This window comes from Argentina anserina, chromosome 6, assembly GCF_933775445.1.
Source record: "Argentina anserina chromosome 6, drPotAnse1.1, whole genome shotgun sequence".
NCBI classification, from domain to species: domain Eukaryota; kingdom Viridiplantae; phylum Streptophyta; class Magnoliopsida; order Rosales; family Rosaceae; genus Argentina; species Argentina anserina.
The window spans coordinates 1,706,084-1,725,843 of NC_065877.1; the positions used below are offsets into that span (position 1 = coordinate 1,706,084).

Here is a 19,760-nt window from a genome sequence, read left to right on the forward strand (position 1 = left end):
AGTTGTGTGTGATTAATTAGCTTAATTTGTGATTAGCAAAATGATTCACTTCTGTGATGAGCTGGATGGTTATGTTTTTGGGTCGGTTTAGAGTTTAGAGTTTAGAGGAAGATTAGAACAGATTCAATGATCCAAATGTGATGAAGTGTGTCACAAGGCTTCAGGCAAAGAACAATTCATCTTTCTCCATATGAACTCTAAAAACAAAGTGTCCCCATATGGTTTACAAGCTTCTGTCAACAACTAATTAACTACATTGATCTGCAAGCCTAGACCAAATCAATGTATGAACTATGAAGGGGTTGTGTAAGCAAATATTTAACACCACCCCCAGCAAGCAACAAAGCTAATGAGACTACCCTGAGTCACATTATCACACCACACTCTCCCTATAGAAGCCATGCACACCAATATTATTCATGCTGTACCAGAAAACCATCTAGCAAACAATCGAGCTCGTTCTTTTTCACACTTGGATAGTAGTGCTTAGATAGTTAGATTAGATCAGACATTCTTCTTCTATGACGATTGAGCATAATTTTCAAGTTTGGATCCGATGAAGTGACCATCTTGCTTCGCGGTAGTGAAGAAGCTGTCTTGGACAGCTCTGCTGAGACATGGCACCTGGGACTCTCTGCAGGGACAGTGTCTGTTTCTAATGAGTATCGGGATTTTCTGTTTGAATTATGCAAAATGGTTCTGAACCGAGCATCCGAGGAGTAGCTCATTGATTGTGAAGCCGAGAATTGGATTGAGCTTTTGGTTACATATGATCTCAAGCTTCTTGCTTTGCCAACTATTTGTCTTTCTGCAGCAGTTTGTCTATGTCGACTGGCTGCAGTGGAAGTCATGAACCGAGGCAAAGAATTTGCAGCAGTTTCTCTACTTGCCTTCTCACGCTTTCGCAGTGTTTCTATGACTTCCTTCACAACTTCTTTGGGACTGATTGGGACACCCTCAACTTCAGAATGTCCACAAGTGCTTGAGAAGATCTTTATGTTTTCATGTAACAGTAACTCGGCCTTCTGTATTTGATTTTTAACTTTCTGACATTCTTCTTCAGCTTCTCTCATTTCATTCTCAAGCTCCTTCGTCCTTTTCTCCTTTTGCTTCTTTAGGTCCTAAAGAATAGCAAACACTTCAGTACAATTCACAATCAATGAAGCTAACAATCACCAAGAACTTAGAGACATGTACCTCTGATATTTCCCTATTGTTCTCTATACCCCTTGCCCTCTTTGCAAAGATCAAAGAACAGATTGTTTCCGCGACATCTACTTCACATGGACTGACATGCACAAGCATCAAAACTTTTGAACCATGACCTAAACAAAATATTTGGAGCACCAATTAAATGGTAAGCAGTTTCAAGTCCAAATGATGAAATAAGCGTAGAAAATCATGCGACTATCAGATCACTCGGTGCCATCAAGATAACAAATCGAATAGTCTCTTGCATATGCATAACTTCAGATAATCTGATGGCTTAAGAAATTCAGCTTTATGTAAATCTTTAAGAATGTGATAATTTACCTAAGGAATCTTTAAGTATCTGTGTGAGTTTGCTATTCCTGCAATCAAATAGAAAAAGGAAGACGAAAAAAAAAATGTCCATCAGATCGATCTATACTGAATCAGATTCTAACTAATTAAAACATATTCTAACTGACAGAATCAGGTTCTAACTGATAGAGTCCATTGGAAGTTAAAACCAACAACACATACAAGCTCACAGATCCACTCTTCAAAGAAAAAGTAAAAGGGAAGGCATTTAAAGCTGACAATAGGAATCATATACATAGCAACTAACTTACCTGTAAGGCACATGGCCTCGTTTTCTTCTCAGAGCAGCAATAACATCCCCCAAAGCTGAAAGAGAAAGATTTATGGCTCTTCCCTCATCCAATGTTAGTCCAGTTGCTCCTGTTTTAAGCAATCTTTCGCTTCCACCAAGATCAACCAACCACAGTTTGCTCACTTCCCTTTTGGCTCCCAAAGCATCTCCATGTCGGAATATGGTTATTCTCGTTAAGCTAGATATATGAAGCTAAAAAGATAAAGTAATTATCAACCAAAACTAATCCAATGTAACATTGTGAGAAATCTAACTAGACCTGTCACCCACCAGTGAGACCTGCTAGACGCCTCGTTCACATTAGTCCAAGCAGTGGATCTAACTCTCTTCCCCCGATTATACCACCATCTAGCTTTAGCAAAATCAGGAACTGGCACTTCTGTAAGACCCTCGATTTCTATGAATCCCTTTGTGTCTGTTTGAATGTTGAGATTGCTGAAGTAGAGTAGGCCAAGCCAAAGTAAGAAAGCAGTAAAAGGCCTAATCATGCAAGGCACTAACCAAAGAAGCTTAAGTAATTACCATCTTGTTCCAGCTTCATGTGGTCTAGTGACTGCTTTTGGAGATAGTAGATCCCTGAGATTGCCCATGTAAACTTCCAACATGCTCATAGAAAACGATAAAGAAGACGAGCTATCCAACGAGGCTTGACTGAATATCTCTCTGAGAGCTCTAGGAATGATTCCTGGCTCCTCATTTGTGCCATCCTATACATGCATTTGAGTTTATCATTCACAGAACTTTATTCCGGCCATTTCAGAAATCAACAACATAAATGCCACAACTAATATAGTTTGAGATTCTCAACTAACCATGGTAAATGTCTTGCCAGTGCCAGTTTGACCATGAGCAAAAACACACACATTATGTCCATCAAGTGCAGATCTGATAATTGGTTCCACCTCAGCAAATACATCTTCTGTAGAACATAGAACATTGAATTGGTAATAGAGTGACTCTTACTACAGCTGCAACAACCAATAAACAATATTCAAACGTGCACGGCACACATTCTCTAATTTGACACTAACCCTGGCTTGTATCTTGGGGAAAGACCTTGTCAAACTGAAATTCTTTTCTTGCTCCAGAAGCCATCACCACAATCTTCTCTGATCCAGCCGAAAACGGTTCGCGAATTCTTCTCTTGTTGATCACTAAGAATGGTCTAACTCGACAAAACACTCGAATACTGCCTGAACATTCATTTGACCAACTACATTTTTACCAAAACATCAAAATTAACAATAGATGGAAATGTGATTCGTCACCCTTTCTTACCTTTGATGCCTATGATCTTATTCAAAGCTTCTCTCCTCTTCTCATCCCATAGCTTCTGATTCATCTTCAACTGTGCAATCTCTCCTAAACAACCAATTGTAAAAGTCAACTACTTTCCTCGTATCAAAAATGTCATAAAGTTCTCCCATTCTTTCACCTGAAAAAGTTTAAAGCTTTACCTTCAAGATTGCACACTGTCTGCTGAAGCTGATCGTTTTCATGCTCCGGGACGACATTGACGTCGGTACAAGTGGCCGGAAGAGGTGGTGATTCCGAGTAAGAAGAGACAGCCGACAACCCATCATTGGGGTCCGGGTTTGATTCCATGGGAGGTGATTCTAAGCTCCCATTGATGAACTGAACTGAGATCTGTTCATATTCAGTTGAAATGAACATGTCTCAGAGAAAAATACAAACAGAATATGTGAGAAGTGGGAGAGAGAGAGAGAGAGAGGGAGTTTTACTTCAAAGAAACAGAAACAAAAAGCAGAGAAGACCCGGAAATTTATGTACTATTATTCAGCAGGACCCAGTAATTTTCTTTAACCCAAAATTAGTACTTTGAAGACACAGCCAGTACAACAAGAATTGTTTACAATTGTGGAAAAATGTTACTTGTTTTTGTTGTACCAGAAAACAGTTACAGTCTAACAGAAAAGACCCAGATAAGGTAATAATGATGAGCTAATAATGAAGTAACCCAAATAGATAGAAAAAGCAAGCACTTTCAGTTGCATTAGAACTCAAGAAAGTTATGTGAGCAAAGTAGAGATGTTGCTCAAATCCCAGCCTCACTCACATTAAAAAGTTACCCAAATAGCTTGATGATCCTAAAAACCTCTCCAACAAGATCAAACTGCAAGAAGTCAGAAAATGGGCACAGAATTTGAAAGGATCCTATGCAAATATAAAAACTCCAAGTGCTGTGCAAATTGCAATGATTAAACTCTCTACTGATTAGGATTTAGGAGGTGACATTTACTATGATGAATAAACAAACATGAAGGTGTTGGAAGATTCTGTTTTGGGTACCAACACTTGGTTGCAGTAGTGGATAAGAGCTAGAGCTATCCCCTCCATTTGGAGGTCTTCCAGGCTCACGGGTTAATCCCCATCAGTCCTCAAAGAGGGCCGGATGTGGGATTCCTTCAGGCGACTGAAGATTCTGTTTTGGGTGGTCAATATCTAGAACTCTCTAATGTAAATGAAGTGCAGTAAAGTAGTATAGTTTCTTGTGATTATGGGTCAGAGGAGCGTGTGGGGCGGAGGGCCAAGGCTCAACATGGTTATAAAGGGAATAAGACGCAGATCTATTCCAACTTCAAAGCTTAAACCCCCACTAAACTCCTCAACCACTAAAATCTACAGGATTTTGTTAGCATCAAAGATAAGGATTCCACATAGATAACAGATGTTCTTGTCATAAAAGTTGAAAAAACAGATGTTATGCTGAGATCTTAGAAAATTTAGGACATGTTTGGACTTGATGAGTGGTTTCAAATGAGGTAGCAAATACCGTTTCACATATGAAGTAGATGTCCTAAAAGTTTCCCTCGTTATTTTCATGGACTAAGTAGCTATTTTTTAGGGAAAAAAAAAAGAGTAAAGATAACAAAATGTTTGGACAATACTTGCCTCTAAAATCTTCACCTCAATTTGATAACAATGGATGTGTGTATTGTTCTCGTATATATCGTATGGTAGGAGGTAATAGATTTTGGGTTTAAAATGATATTTCTAGGAGAAAATTAGGAATAAACTCAATACTGGGGGCACCCTTTAAAACTAAACCCACACCCATTTGTTTTCTAAGTCTACACCCAAATTGAATATTCCAACCTTCTTTATATGTTTTATTTCTATAATTAACATTTTTATTTTTCTTAGTTTCACTTTTTTACCCTTTTGGTTGAAAAAGAAAATCATCTCTATAAAAGTAGCTACGACTAATAATTAATTTTCAATTCCTTAAATCTATCCTCATTTTATGTTATTGGTATGAATACACACATATATGTTATGCTCATTACATAACTATTTTATTCCTAATACAAAATTATAGTTCTTAATTCTCTTATATATATGTATGTAGTTTCTTTTGAAGAATCTCTTCAGAAATTTTCATACATATCTTTAACAATTAGGCCAATTATTACCGCAAAATACTGAGGGATACAAGACGAGGGCAATTTTCATGGTACTTCTCACCTATATCTCCTAATGATAGTTGAAGAAAGGTACGTAGAGAAAAATAAGCTTTGAATTTGAAGATATGCTAAAGTGTTCTTCATTGTAAGGTATTCATTTTTTTTCTTAAATTATTTTTGTCTTCCTTGTATGTATATGTTCTTCATCTAAATGTATATATACGCAAGACATCAATATAAAATGTAACCTCTTGATATGGTATTTAAAATCAAATACAATTCAAGTATTTTACTTATACGCACATGTTATGTTTACCCAACTCTTAGAGATCAGGTATTTCATCAAACATCTTCTATCAGGTATTTTTTTTTTTTAGAAAAGTATAGTGGAGCCATTCAATCCTCTATGTTAGGTATGTAATTAGTATAAATTTTACAAACTAATAACTTACCTATGAGGTAGAATAGTTTTGAACTCAAGAGAGAAAGATTTAAGAAATTTCACTAAAGTAGCAATCAACTTATTTAAATTTAGGAAATACACACAAAATTGCATGATTGTAGCGATAACTAGGAATGCATCAATAAGATGTTAATAAAATGAGTTGTAATTAGGGAATCCTTACAAAGATTATTTTTTTTGTTAAAAAGAGGTAAATTAGCCTGAGTAATTATATATGTTTATTCTTTATTCCAATGGTAATTTATGTAATTTCAATAGAAAATTTGTATTATTATTAATCCTACATAACAGCCTAATTAATATGTTTTGTGAAATTTTGTATGTGGGTTTAATTTATAACGAAATATCCATATTTCGAATGTGACACTTGTCAACCCTTTTCCTCCGCTTTACTTTATTCTATGAAATCAAAGTGCATGTTTGTTGCACATCACGACTTGTTATTTAGGAGATTATGGTAACGTACTCTTTGCATTAACCTTTGCTAACTTGATCAAATGAAGAATCGTAGCATTTGCAAAGCATGCACTTCCTCATTCAAAATTCCTCAAGCATTTGAGAAAGGAAGTCTCAAACAGGCTCTGAGTTATTTACAAATATGTACTCACTTCAAATTATGCACTATCCATTACATTTTAAACACAAGATGCATGCTACACGAATTCTCAAAATGTATTTGTAACGACCCCAAAATTTTGAGCTTTAAAAACTCAAAATTTCAAAGTCGTTAGAACACCAAAAACAATCTCAATGAAATCGAAATCATTTAAGTGCACAGCGGATCATCACTGAGTTCTCAATACAACTCAGGAAACCAATTATTACAACCCAAATTTATAATTTAACATTACATAAGATGGAATGTAATAATCCTCATAATCTCTCACAAAACTCACAAATAAATTCACAACAATTCTCACACACAAATCCTAGCTAGAAAACCTCACCACAAACAGGATACGGACGACTTCAAGCCTCCGGAGTCGTCGCTCAATCTCCACTAATCAGCACCTGCGGAATTATCCCCTACACCATCGAATTGGTGCACCGGGATTGTAAACACAAACCCGGTAAGCTTATAGCTCGTATGAGTAAAATCAAAATATAATTCGCATATCAAAATATACGAAAAATCACAAATCAACAAATATAAATGCCCTCATGAGTCAATGGACAGCCCATCTGGTTGTCCCAAAGGGATATGAAATGGAACGCTCATGAGAAAATTAAGTAACCCTTCTGGTTACCCAATGCATTTATAATACGGGTACCAAGAACGCTGGTACACATCTGTTACCCCTCTCGTAATACACCGCCGATATTGGATAGCCACCCGCTACCCAACATCCAAAACAATATGAGTACCCATGAGCAGATAACCACCTGTTACCTCACATGCAGTACTAAGGCAGACAAACTAGAGCTCTAACTGTATCGTAACTTTCGCCCGGCCAAAGGCTAGGTTCCGACTTGCCAAACACGTACAATAATCTCACATCATATTGTACCAAATCACGTCCGAAGACAAATCAACATTTTAACAATCTCAATGTTAAAATCACGTACAATAATCTCACATCATATTGTACCAATCAAAATCACAGGCTTGATATATCTTGTCATCAAAATGACATCATCACAATACAATCATAACAGTATATTATATAACAAACTATATATATATATATATGTATTTATTTACCATTTATACGATATATATGTAATCCATTATATCTTATACGTGTCATAATTTATAAACATGTCCAAAGACAAAACGTTAAACAAACTCCATATTAAACTCACATGCTTGCCATCGAATTAACCAAATCCAGATGAATTCATAACAATATATAATATAGCAAATTATATATATATATGTACTTATTACCATTTATACAATATATATAGAATCCACTATATTGTATACATGTCGTATTTCAATATTAAAAACTCTTGCAAATATCTTAGAATCACCACAAGGGTAGATTCGTAATTATGTGAGATTTTACTCACCTTAATGACTCGAGCGTAATCCCACAATTTCCGGAGATAATTCCTTTCCTCGCTTTATAGATCACCTTGAAAAGATAAGAAAAGAATTTAGAAACATTTCGTAAACCTTTAAATGCCGAAACAGTAATAAACGGTTACTGTTCAGCTTTTTTTTGTTTATACGAAGTTACTATTCACGGGGTACTATTCACGGTACTGTTCACGGTTACGGTACAAATACACAAAATAATACGTATTTATGTACGTATACATACTATTTAAGTATTTCTGTACGTATACATACTAGTTACGTATTTCTGTACGTATACATACTGTTTTCTGTACGTATACAAAATGTTTACGTATTTATGTACGTCAGTAAATTACCAAAATACCCTTCTCAGAATCACTGTTCACGCGCCGCCGCACGTGGCGACGCGTGGAATACACGCGCCGACATCAACCACGGCGAGCATCACGCCACCGCCGGGTCCAAACTCTTCTCCTCCACCTCCTCTTCCTTCCCACACCCTCAGACCCCTCCTAAGCCAACCCACTCGCTGCCACGCGCCGCCTCTAGGCGGCGGTAACCCCTCCTCCTCCCACACCTCCGATCTTCACCAATCGATCCAAAAATTCATCCACAACCACAAACAATCCATCAATTACATTAATCGTATCTTAAATCGAATCCACGAACTCCAATTTGGCTCTGGAGAGCTTGGATCGCTGGCGGTTCTTCGATTCCTCAGGGAGGGCTTGAATCGTGGGGTTTTGCCCCTAAATCGATGGCAGAAGCTCCAAGGGCGACGATCGGCGTCGTGCTGCTCTCCTTCGTGCCCTCACGTCGCCAAGGTGGCGCTCTCGATGGTAGCGCGATGCTTGCGGTCTCGGGTTGGAGCGCGGAGGTTCACGACATCGCGAGGAGATGCGTCGACCTCGGGGTCTGCAGAGAAGAGCCGTGCGGTGCTCCTGTGCTAGGCGGTGGAGACCACGGCCGAACGACGATGGAGATCGCCGGCGAGGACAGTGAGGGAGAGAGAGAGAGCTCGGGGAGGGAGAAAATCGCGAGGGGAGGGAGAGAAAAGGAAAAAGGGAGGCGGGGTGAAGGGTTTCCGAAAATGGAAACCCTAATCCCTCAATTTCTCCTTTTATACTATTTTCCAAATCGGAAACTAACTTCCGTCGTTAATAACTTTCACCTCCGACGTCCGATTCGAACACGTCACATGTCCACGCACTCGTATCGACGAGCTCTACAACTTCCGTGAAGGAAGTTTTCACAACCGAGTGATGGAATAAAAGTCGATAATTTCGTTCGGAAACGTAACGTTTTTCTTATTAAACGTTCCGAAAACATTTCCGTTTTTCGTTTCATAACCTCGCAAACAATCACATTCGTTTAAAATCGAACTTCACAACTTAATAGAATTTAAATTAAATCAAATATTGTTTTGAAATTTAGGGTTATTACAGTATTATATTTCAAGGCAAAATGTAATACACTTTGCTCACACTTATTGAACTAATGTGCAATCTAAGAAAAACATACTTGTCTGGAAACATGTTTGTTGCAGCACATCTCATAAAGCATATTGTTCATTGAATCTGGTGTTTATGGGAATCATTCACAACTGATCAAAGCATCATAAGTTATGAATTGAAGATATCATATAAATTGGTGATGACATGGAAAATCGATCTCAAATATTTTTGTTTTATTTGGATCTTCAAAGTAGTACATTTCGGTACGTGATCATTGAACTTCATCGTCTTCGGGAAATGCGTCGAAAGTTCTTACAATTAAATCTCTGCAATGTAAATTAAAAAATGGCATTATGATACATTACATGTATGTAGAAATGAAATACTAGATGCATTCTTCTCTCGTAACACACATATAACACACACATATATATAGATATACACACACAAACAAACACAAATAACATATACACACACACAAACAAACTGTGAACTGGAGGCGGCTGTTTTTTTTTATATTTTTAAGTAAGGCGGTAATTTATGATACTGAGATGCACTAATTTTATAATGTTATATGTGATTAAACCAAATTTACTACATTAATCACATTTGATTTTCACATGTGCATATTATTCAAGGATTTTCACATGTGCATATAATTCAATTAACAATAACATGTGGTTTATAAACTTGTAAAAATGTATAAATTGCGTAGCTAATTCAAAAAGAATAAATAACGTAGCTAATTCAAAAAGAATAAATATTACTGAAATAATGATTGTTTTTTTGAACAAAATACTGGTAATTCCTCACAGTTTTACAAACTCAACAGTTTACTATTTCAAGTTTCAATTTTGACTGATCACTTTTATACTTTTTAAATTCGAGCAATCTGGTCATTTTGTTATCTTTCCATCCAATTTGAGTGTTAAGTTATTTTTTGGGCAAACAGAAATTGGATAGACTTAACACTCAAATTGGATGAAAAGATGACGGAAAGAACATATTGCTTAAATTTTAAAAGTATAAAAAGTGATCAATTGAAATTGAAACTTGAATGTGAGTAAACTGTCGAGTTTGTAAAACTGTGAAGAGTGACTAGTATTTTATCATTCTTTTTTATATGAAATAATAACTCTATTCTACCACAACGATTTGTTGTAAATATGTTTGTGTGTATCACATACAGGGTATATACCTAAGAATAAGCATCAAATCGGGGATTCTGCGAGTCACTTCATTCTCAACGAACACTATGTCATGTTCCACGTTAGCTCTTTTTGTGGGACGAGGATTGTCACTGCAGAATTGTCATAATACACAGATTAATATGAACATTATATGCATGATGCAGGTAAATTGTGACATGTTACTGATGTTAGAATACGAATTGATAAGGTATGTAAATAGTAAAAATAGGTCTGTTATATCATTGAAAAATATAAACAGATTCATCGTGGCTTTAATAAAAGGAAAACGAAAAACCAGTTAATCTAAGATCTCTAGTAAAGTAATTTTAGAATCATCAAATTATATAAAACGCTTACTTACTCAATAACTTCATCCCGAATATTCAACTTTCCGTGAGGAGTCAGATCACTGTAACGAAGATTGCATCAGATTCACATATACAAATACATGCACAATGAAGAAACATATATCACTAATCAACACATGCACGTTTAAGGATAGCCGCACCGGCCCCTATTTAAAAGAAAAATCAACACATGCAAAAAGAAAAGAATGGTATTTTGAGGAGACGCCGAGATTTATGTCAACTATATGTAACACAAGAAAATCCATGCATAAAGCAAAGGTAAATAAGCCAGCAAATAATGGTCAAAATACACTCAAAGTCGTCACCTTAGTTCTTGAACAGGAGGCGTAGTCGGAGCTGGAATCTCAGGGTTGGGTTGTGCCGCAGCTCTAATCTCAGTGAGCACCTGTGCCGCAGCCTGAGCAAATAGATCATGTGTCGCAGCCTGCATAGTCCCAAATAACGTTTGTACAACTTGAGTGTGAGCAGCACTAGCATTGGCCACAACACTATTCATTTTCCTATGAAACCGAGCAATATGAGCAGTTCGAAACTGAACAGCTTGTGCCTCATCTAGTAGTATCGGTTGCTGATTCAAGAGCCCTACTGGGACAGACAATGTCGGATTCGGGGGGAGATCTCGTGGTTGATCAGTCGGTGAACCCGATTCGGCATTGTGCCTTGAAATACATAATTTATATCAACAATCTGACAACTTAAACATTACGTTCATACACAATCATCCACCAGCATAAACCAATTTTCCTCATTTGCCAATGAAAGAAACCCCTAATTGAACTGAATCTAATTTCATAAAATCCCAAATATATATAAGGTATCACAGACACAAATTTGAAACCCAAATTTACTTGTACATAGATGAAACAAAATACTATTGAAAGAACACGATGAGTTTCCTACTGGAATTCATACATACACGTACATTACTGTTACTATTGGAATTCATGCTTACACATAACTGTTTCTTTGATTTACTTGTTGTATGAAAGTTGGGTTCTTATCGTCCGTTACTATATAGTAGAGTAGTTGATGGCTAACCCATGAATCAAGGAAATGGTGTTGTTTCCTTCCTTTAGTGAGTGATTTTAAGGCCAGGGGAGATCTAGAAACATATTACAGTACTAAGTTTTCCTAATAATCAAGAGAAGACAACTGAGGCAATTAGGAAAATCCATGCATCAAACAAAGATAAATATAAGACGTTTGATATATACCAGGGCAGCAAACAAAATCACTCAAAGTCATCACCTTAGTTCATGAACTGGAGGCGTAGCCGGAGGTGGAATCTCAGGGATGGCTTGTGCCGCAGCTTTAACCTTAGTGAGAGCATATGCCGCAGCCTCAGCAAATTTATCATGTGCCACCAACTGCGTAGCCCTAAATAATGTTTCTACAACTTGAGTGTAAGCAGTCAAGGTCTTGGCCAAAACATTGTTCATTTTCCTATAAAACCGAGCAATATGGGCAGTTTGAAGTTGAACAGCCTGCGCATCATCTAGCCGTATCGGTTGTGGATTCGAAAACCCTACCGAAATAGACAATGTCGGATTTGGGGGAGGATCTCGCAGTTGATCAGTCGGCAAACCCGATCCGGTATTGTGCCTGAAAATACACGATATATATCAATCATTTGACGACATTGACATCATACACAATCATGCACCAATTTTTATCATTCGCTAATGAAAGAAACCCCAACTGAATTTCATAAAATCCCAAAACCATATAAGGTATCACGGACACAAATTGAAAACCCAAATTGACTTGCACACAAATAAAATAAAGTACTATCAAAATATGAGTTTCCTATTGGAATTCATACATACACATTACTATTACTAGTGGAATTCATGCTTACACACGCCTGTTTCTGTGATTTATATGGTGTATAAATGTTGTTCTCATTGTCAATTTATAGGGTAGACAGTAGTTGTTGGCTTACCCATAAATCAAGGAAAATAGGAAACAACCTTTAGTGATTGATTTGATGGGATCTAAGAAGTTTTCTTCTCTTCATCTCATACCCGAGATTGTTGTTTCTTTCATTTTTTGCTTTATAATTTCTTAACAGAAAAAAAAAACAATCACGCAAAAAGTGGAGTTGAATTCCAACGTCCAACGACTCCACAATTCTACAATGGAATCCAGACTTGCAATTCACTACTTCACTTTGTTTTACAGTACTAGATGATGTAAATACATCATATGAACATTAAACTGCATAGCGATGATAGTAAGAGACATGAATGTGCATGAAATGTTTGCACTGCATAGTTAAATTAATGCATATAGGGTATAAAAGTGCTGGCACATAGAGGACCAAGCAAAGTTAGAACCAGACGGAAGAAAATGCACATGCATGGAGATGTTATGCTAATAGGTGAAAGGATGCATATAAATGATCCCATAATTAAGTAGGGGTGAGCCGGTGAGGCATTTGAAATTTCTTAGCTGCTTGCAAATGAAATTTCTTTTAGATGCCGATCAAACATGCATGCAGTCTGTTGTGAAAAGAATCTTATCGTTTTCGATGATGTAGATAACTCCAATCCTTGGAGACATCCAGGAAGTAGAAATTGTCATTAAAATTAGAAGCGAGCATCTTCTAAAAGATCAAGCTAGAGACTCCTCATAATCATATCATGCAGTCTTTGATGTCGAACCGTTTGAACAATTTGATAATGATGAGTATGAATCACTCGAGCTTTTTAGTTGGCATGCCTTTGGACATGCATGCCCATCCAGTCGAAGGATACTTGGAGCTTAATTTCGAGACACCTGGGAAAATATTCCAATGGAATTCCATTAGTTCTCCTTATCCTAGGAGCATATTTGTCTCGGAAGAGTGTAGATGAATGGCAGAAGTGCATCGGAGATTTGGTAAATGTAATATAAAACTACATCGATCAGCTCTTATTATCTAATATATTAGAGTGCAGAAACGTGCCGTTGACATTGTTCCTTGAACGAGTTGAAGTTGAATCAAGGTCGAATTCTTCTGCTAATCACCAAATCTAAGCTTCTGACTGGGAAGAACAAATTTCTTGTAAATCGTGGTGATAGGAGGGACCCCAAGCTGCTTTTTTATTATACTAGTTCTAGCTTGCTTGTATTCGAGAATCCTAATCCCAAATATTCAACTTGGAAGCTGGAGTTCAATCTTTCATCCCTATAGTGTAGCATCAGCCCTTCACTGTGATGACTTTTCTTCTGTATTCGGGTTTTTAGTTTGTAGCTTTCTTTGTACTATAGATAAAAAAAAACACTAGCAACCGATTAGACTAGCCAAGAACCTCGCAACTCACAAGATTATGACTGGATTGTAACGACCCCAAAATTTCGAGCTTAAAAACTCAAAATTTTAAAGTCGTTAAACACAAAATAATCTCAAATAAATCGAAATCATTAAAGTGTAACAGCGGATCAATTCTGAGTTCTCAATACAACTCAGACAACCAATTATTACAACCCAAATTTATAATCCATACACAAAATGGAAATGTAATAATCCTCACAAATCTCACAAATGAAATTACACAAATCCTCACACACGAATCCATGCTAAAACCTCACCACAAGTAGGACCCGAACGACTTTGAGCCTCTGTAGTCGACACACAACCTCCACTAATCAGCACCTGCGGAATTATCCCCTACACCATCGAATTGGTGCACCGGGATTGTAAACACAAACCCGGTAAGCTTATAGCTCGTATGAGTAAAATCAAAATATAGTTCGCATATCAAAATATACGAAAGATCACAAAACAACAAATATAAATGCCCTCATGAGTCAATGGACAGCCCATCTGGTTGTCCCAAAGAAATATGAAATGAAACGCTCATGAGAAAATTAAGTAACCCTTCTGGTTACCCAATGCATTTATAATACGGGTACCAAGAACGCTGGTACACATCTGTTACCCCTCTCGTAATACACCGCTGATATTGGATAGCCACCCGCTACCCAACATCCAAAATAAACTGAGTACCCATGAGCAGATAACCACCCGTTACCTCACATGCAGTACTAAGGCAGACAGACTAGAGCTCTAACTGTATCGTAACTTTCGCCCGGCCAAAGGCTAGGTTCCGACTTGCCAAACACGTACAATAATCTCACATCATATTGTACCAAATCACGTCCGAAGACAAATCAATATTTTAACAATCACAATGTTAAAATCACGTACAATAATCTCACATCATATTGTACCAATCCAAATCACATGCTCAATACATTCACAATAAAATCATAACAGTATATTATATAGCAAACTATATATATTCGTACTTATTTACCATTTATACAATATACATATAGTCCACTATATCTTATACATGTCATATTTCACAACACTTGCTCAATACACAATCTTCTGTCATCAAAATGATCTTTTCTAATGAATTAATAACAGTATATAATATAATGAACTATATATATATATGCACTTATTACCATTATACAGTATATATATATAATCCACTAAATTGTATACATGTTGTAATTCATTATTAAATACTCTTGCAAAAATCTTGAATCACCGCGAGGGTAGATTCGTAAATATGTGAGATTTTACTCACCTTATCGACTCGAGCGTAATTCCACAATTCCCGATGATAATTCCTTTCCTCGATTTAACGATCACCTTGAAAAGATAAGAAAAGAATTTAGAATCGTTTCGTAAACCTTTAAATGCCGAGACAGTAATAATCGGTTACTGTTCAGCAATTTTCGGTTTTACGACGTTACTGTTCAGTGTTACTATTCACGGTTACTGTACAAATATACAATTAATACGTATTTCTGTACGTATAAATAGTATATACGTAATTCTGTACGTATAAATATTATATACGTATTTCTGTACGTATAAATATTAATACGTATTTCTGTACGTATAAATATTATATACGTATTTCTGTACGTATAAATATTAATACGTTTTTATGTACGTATAAATACTATATACGTATTTCTGTACGTATAAATATTATATACGTATTTCTGTACGTATAAATATTATACACGTATTTCTGTACGTATAAATATTAATACGTATTTCTGTACGTATACGTACTATTTAAAGGTAAATACAATCTCAGTAAATAAAATTTACTAATTACCTTTTACAAATTACTTTTTACATTTACTGAAAGAAATTCATATTTACATTTACTGAAGGTAAAAATTTAATTACATTTACCGTAGTAAATAAAATTTACATTTACATTTAAGTAAATTACCAAAATACCCCTATCGGAAAACACTTTCACACCGCCGCACGTGGCGGTGCGTGGGGTACACGCGCCACTCGCCGGCGGCCGCGCGTGGGGCCCACGCGCCGAGGCTAACCACGGCGCGTATCACGCCACCGCCACCACCAAACTTCTTCTCTCTTCCTGCTCTACCTTTCTACGGCCTCCGACTACCCCTAGGCTATCCCTAGCCTCCTCACGCGCCGCCTCTAGGCGGCGGTACCCCTCTCCCCCATCCCACCTCAAACTCCCACAAATCCATTCAAAAACCCAACAACATCAACACCACAACTCGATTCATTCATCCCTTACCTCGATTGAGCCGTGGGGAGCGCCGGAGTAGCTTGGCAGCGGCGGAGGGAATCTGCAGAAACTTTGCAGCGTCCTTGCGATCTCACGACGGCGAGGCACGAGCTAGCGGGCTGGAGGATGGCTGAGGGAGACCTTGCGGCGACGTAGAGTGGGGCGGTGCACGTCACGGCGGCTCGGAGACGGCGAATCGAAGAGGAGAATTTCGGAGAGGGAGAAGAGAAGAAAATCGGGGAGAGAGAGAGTTGAGAGCGGCGGGATGAGAGAGAAGAGAGAAGAGGGTTTCTGAAAATAGAAACCCTACTTCACAAAATGTCCTTTTATACCCCCCTTAAAATCGGAAACTAACTTCCGTCAAGAATAACTTTTACATACAACGTCCGATTCGAACGCGTCACATATCCACGAACTCGTATCGACGAGCTCTACAACTTTCGTGAAGGAAGTTTTCGCAACCGAGTGACGGAATAAAAGTCGATATAAACGTTACGGAATTGTAACGTTTTTCAAATTAAACGTTCTGAGAACGTTTCCGTTTCTCGTTTAATAACGTCGCAACCAAACACATTCATTCTAATTAAAATTCGAAATTTTATAGAATTCAAATCAAACTAATATTGTTTGAAATTTAGGGTTATTACATGGATTCTAAACAGGTCCCTGAACCTCACAAAATCGCAACCTTTGACGACAGAATTTCATAACAAGAAGAAGAAAACCGACATGCACGCCAGACCCCGATTTGCAACCGAAACTAAAGCCTTTACATCAAGGTGTTTAAACTTTGAAGAACTTAATTCTAGTATAGAGAGAAACTGCTAAATGTCTACCAAGTGCCAACATACATTGATGGAGAGGATGTGCATAGGTGAATTGTTTGGAGTAAAAGAACTGTATCAGTTGTCAATGGGTTGCTTTTAAGAACATGGATGGTCATGCCTTTCCTAGACCAACGTAGGGACCTTGTAGCCGAGTCTGGATATCCCAAGTGAGAGAACAAATTGCAACATCATTAAAAATGAGTGCACTGGTCACAACTGGATGCTGCCCCAATACTGTTAAACAAGTGCCTATGAGAACAAACCCAATGGGGAATGGTGCCCTGATCATTACTAACTTTCTATGAGTTGAAAGGATTACACAGATTATTTTACAATCGGAACAATGATCTGTGCGAGTAGTTCAAACTTGTAAACCTTTGTGCTAAAACTATTGTCCTCAGAGCTTTCCTTGATATCAGATGTGATAAAAAAGCAGTGTAGGAATAATCAAGCCACAAAGCGTATGCATATTACTTATGAAGATGCAATAATTGACCATATGCTGACCAACTAACACTTGATGAAATCCAACAGTAGTATCATGTAATGTAAGCCATGCATTCTAACAAAAAAAAATCAAAAACCAATTCTAGTTAATTGAAACAAGCCACAAATTGTAAACATATCACTTATGAAGATGTAATAATTGACCATATTAGCAACAACTAACACTAGATGAAAATCCAATAGCAGTATCATGTAATGTAAGCCATTCTACCAGAAAAACAAATATCAAAAACCAGTTCTAGATAATTGAAAACAAGCCACAAAGCGTATGCATATCACTTGTGCAGATGTAATGATGAAAAATCCAATAGCAGTATCATGTAATGAAAGCCATCGGAAATACCAGTTCTAGATAATTGAAAACAAGCCACAAATTGCAAACATCACTTCTGCAGATGCTATTGACAATTGACTATGCTTAACAGCAAACACTTGATGCAATGCAAGTCCTTTTTAACAAAAACCAGTGTTCTAGATAGTTCACAGTAACCACAATCACCCATTGCTCCTCTCTCATGATTGCATCAGGGCTTCAAATCCTTCAATCACCGCGCGGGCGCTTATTATCTGACTGCTCATGCTCATGTGTTGGGTTTTCCTTGCGCTTCACTTCTCTGGCAAGCTCGTCCATAAGCTGCTCTACGGTGGTCTCAGGGAGCTGATGAGCCGCCTCATCATCCGAGTTAGGCTCCTCGGGATTGTCAAAAGCTGAAACACCCATAGCTCTTAAAGCAGCCTGCTCAATTTCGCTTGCCGATACCCCAGCAGCAGCTGCAAGTGGCAGTATTGGGCCAGACGAAACTGGCAAATTCTCACTGCCAGAAAATAATTGAAACACAAGTAATCGGGGCTTAGTTTCACACGCACAATAGTATCATCATTCAAACACATAAAAATTGAAACTTTCACAATGAAAGGCGGGTTTGAACACTTTCCCAGTAGCGAACTGCGCCGATGATGATTCACCCAAAAACGACACCGGTGACTGACCACTGAACGGCACCTGACCCAAGAACTGCGCCGATGATGGTTCACCCAAAAACGGCACCGGTGACTGACCGCCGAACGACACCTGACCCAAGAGCGGCACCGGTGACTGGCCCAAAAACGGCACCTGTGACTGACTCGTAGCCGGACGCAGAGGTCTGTACATCAATGAAATTTTTGAAATTCATCTGATTGAAAAACAAAGTTGTATTTTCAAGAAAAAAAGGAAACCAACGACTTACGGGTACATGGACGGGTTAGCCAGACCCGCCGAAGATAGAGGAGGGGGAGGAAGATTCAACTTCCCCAAGTCCAGTCCTTGAGTAGTGGGCAAACCTCCTCTCTGGTTTGGAGTTGGGACTTTGACTCCAGGATGAAGCCTCAGGTCCATCTGAGCACCTCTGGGGTTGATATTCACAGATTGAAGTGTTTGATTGTCCAAAACTGGTTCGGACAACCCATAAGCAGGATGATACTGTGAAACATCCCGTCGTGGAGGGCCAAAAAGAATGAAATCCGAGGGGGCTCGGCCCTGAATGAAGCTCAAGAACCATGTCTTGATATTCTCACCGGTGACGGTGGAAGGAGGAGCTTCGATGGAGGTGGCGGTGAAAGAGACGGAAAAAGTTGTCAATCTTGTCATTGTGGGAGAGGAGGATGAATTGAGAGAGAGAGAGTGTGAGGGGCAGAATGTTAAAGATGAGATGAGAGAGGCTGAGAGAGGGAGTGTATTACCGGGGTTTGAAGGTACACAAGCTAGTTTCAGTAGTTTGCACCACCATGCAAAAACTTGCTGGTTTTGTCTTTACTACTGAGCATTCCTTGTAATATTCCGCACTCTCTCTCGCCATCACTAATCCCTCCAAAAAAAAAAATCAAATTTTGCACTAGGTGCCACCACCCAGCTCATGATATATATATATATATATATATATATATATATATATATTTGAAAAGATATTCATTTAGACACCCTAAATTATAAATTAGTCATCTATTTTTTTAATTATAAGATTGTCATTCAATTAAATTTTTTATATTTATTTAAGAAGAAATTAAAATTATTATAAATGTTAAGAAAATTACAATGCCAATCTTAT

The 19,760-nt window shown here is 37.7% G+C and overlaps 2 protein-coding genes across 3 annotated transcripts in view; both read right to left on the reverse strand.

Moving 5' to 3' along the window:
* Nucleotides 1–19,760, reverse strand: part of LOC126800743 (elongation factor 2-like) — a 138,644-nt gene that overhangs the window by 6,603 nt on the left and 112,281 nt on the right. The window lies entirely within an intron of this gene.
* On the reverse strand, nucleotides 176–4,226 carry LOC126800748 (kinesin-like protein KIN-14U). 2 transcript variants are annotated; one of them, XM_050528158.1, is made up of 11 exons: nucleotides 4,170–4,226; nucleotides 3,313–3,502; nucleotides 3,134–3,217; nucleotides 2,887–3,048; nucleotides 2,668–2,774; nucleotides 2,378–2,562; nucleotides 2,126–2,290; nucleotides 1,815–2,033; nucleotides 1,534–1,571; nucleotides 1,198–1,325; nucleotides 176–1,121 (listed from the first exon to the last, which is right to left on the reverse strand). In XM_050528158.1, exons 2-11 carry the CDS (start codon nucleotides 3,458–3,460, stop codon nucleotides 495–497), a joined length of 1,863 nt encoding a protein of 620 aa, XP_050384115.1. In that variant the 5' UTR covers nucleotides 3,461–3,502; nucleotides 4,170–4,226; the 3' UTR covers nucleotides 176–494. The 2 variants fall into 2 exon arrangements, with proteins under 2 accessions (XP_050384115.1, XP_050384114.1); XM_050528157.1 differs by lacking the exon at nucleotides 4,170–4,226 and having other exon boundaries at nucleotides 3,313–4,123.

What these genes read in the sequence shown, in the direction of transcription:
- LOC126800748 (XM_050528157.1), bottom strand. Translation starts at nt 3,529, where the DNA reads ATGTTCATTTCAACTGAATATGAACAGATCTCAGTTCAGTTCATCAAT. An exon ending in CTGGCAAGACATTTACCATG is followed by an intron (nt 2,563 to 2,667) that starts GTTAGTTGAGAA and finishes ATGCATGTATAG; the next exon opens with GATGGCACAAATGAGGAGCC. An exon ending in ACAATAGGGAAATATCAGAG is followed by an intron (nt 1,122 to 1,197) that starts GTACATGTCTCT and finishes GCTATTCTTTAG; the next exon opens with GACCTAAAGAAGCAAAAGGA.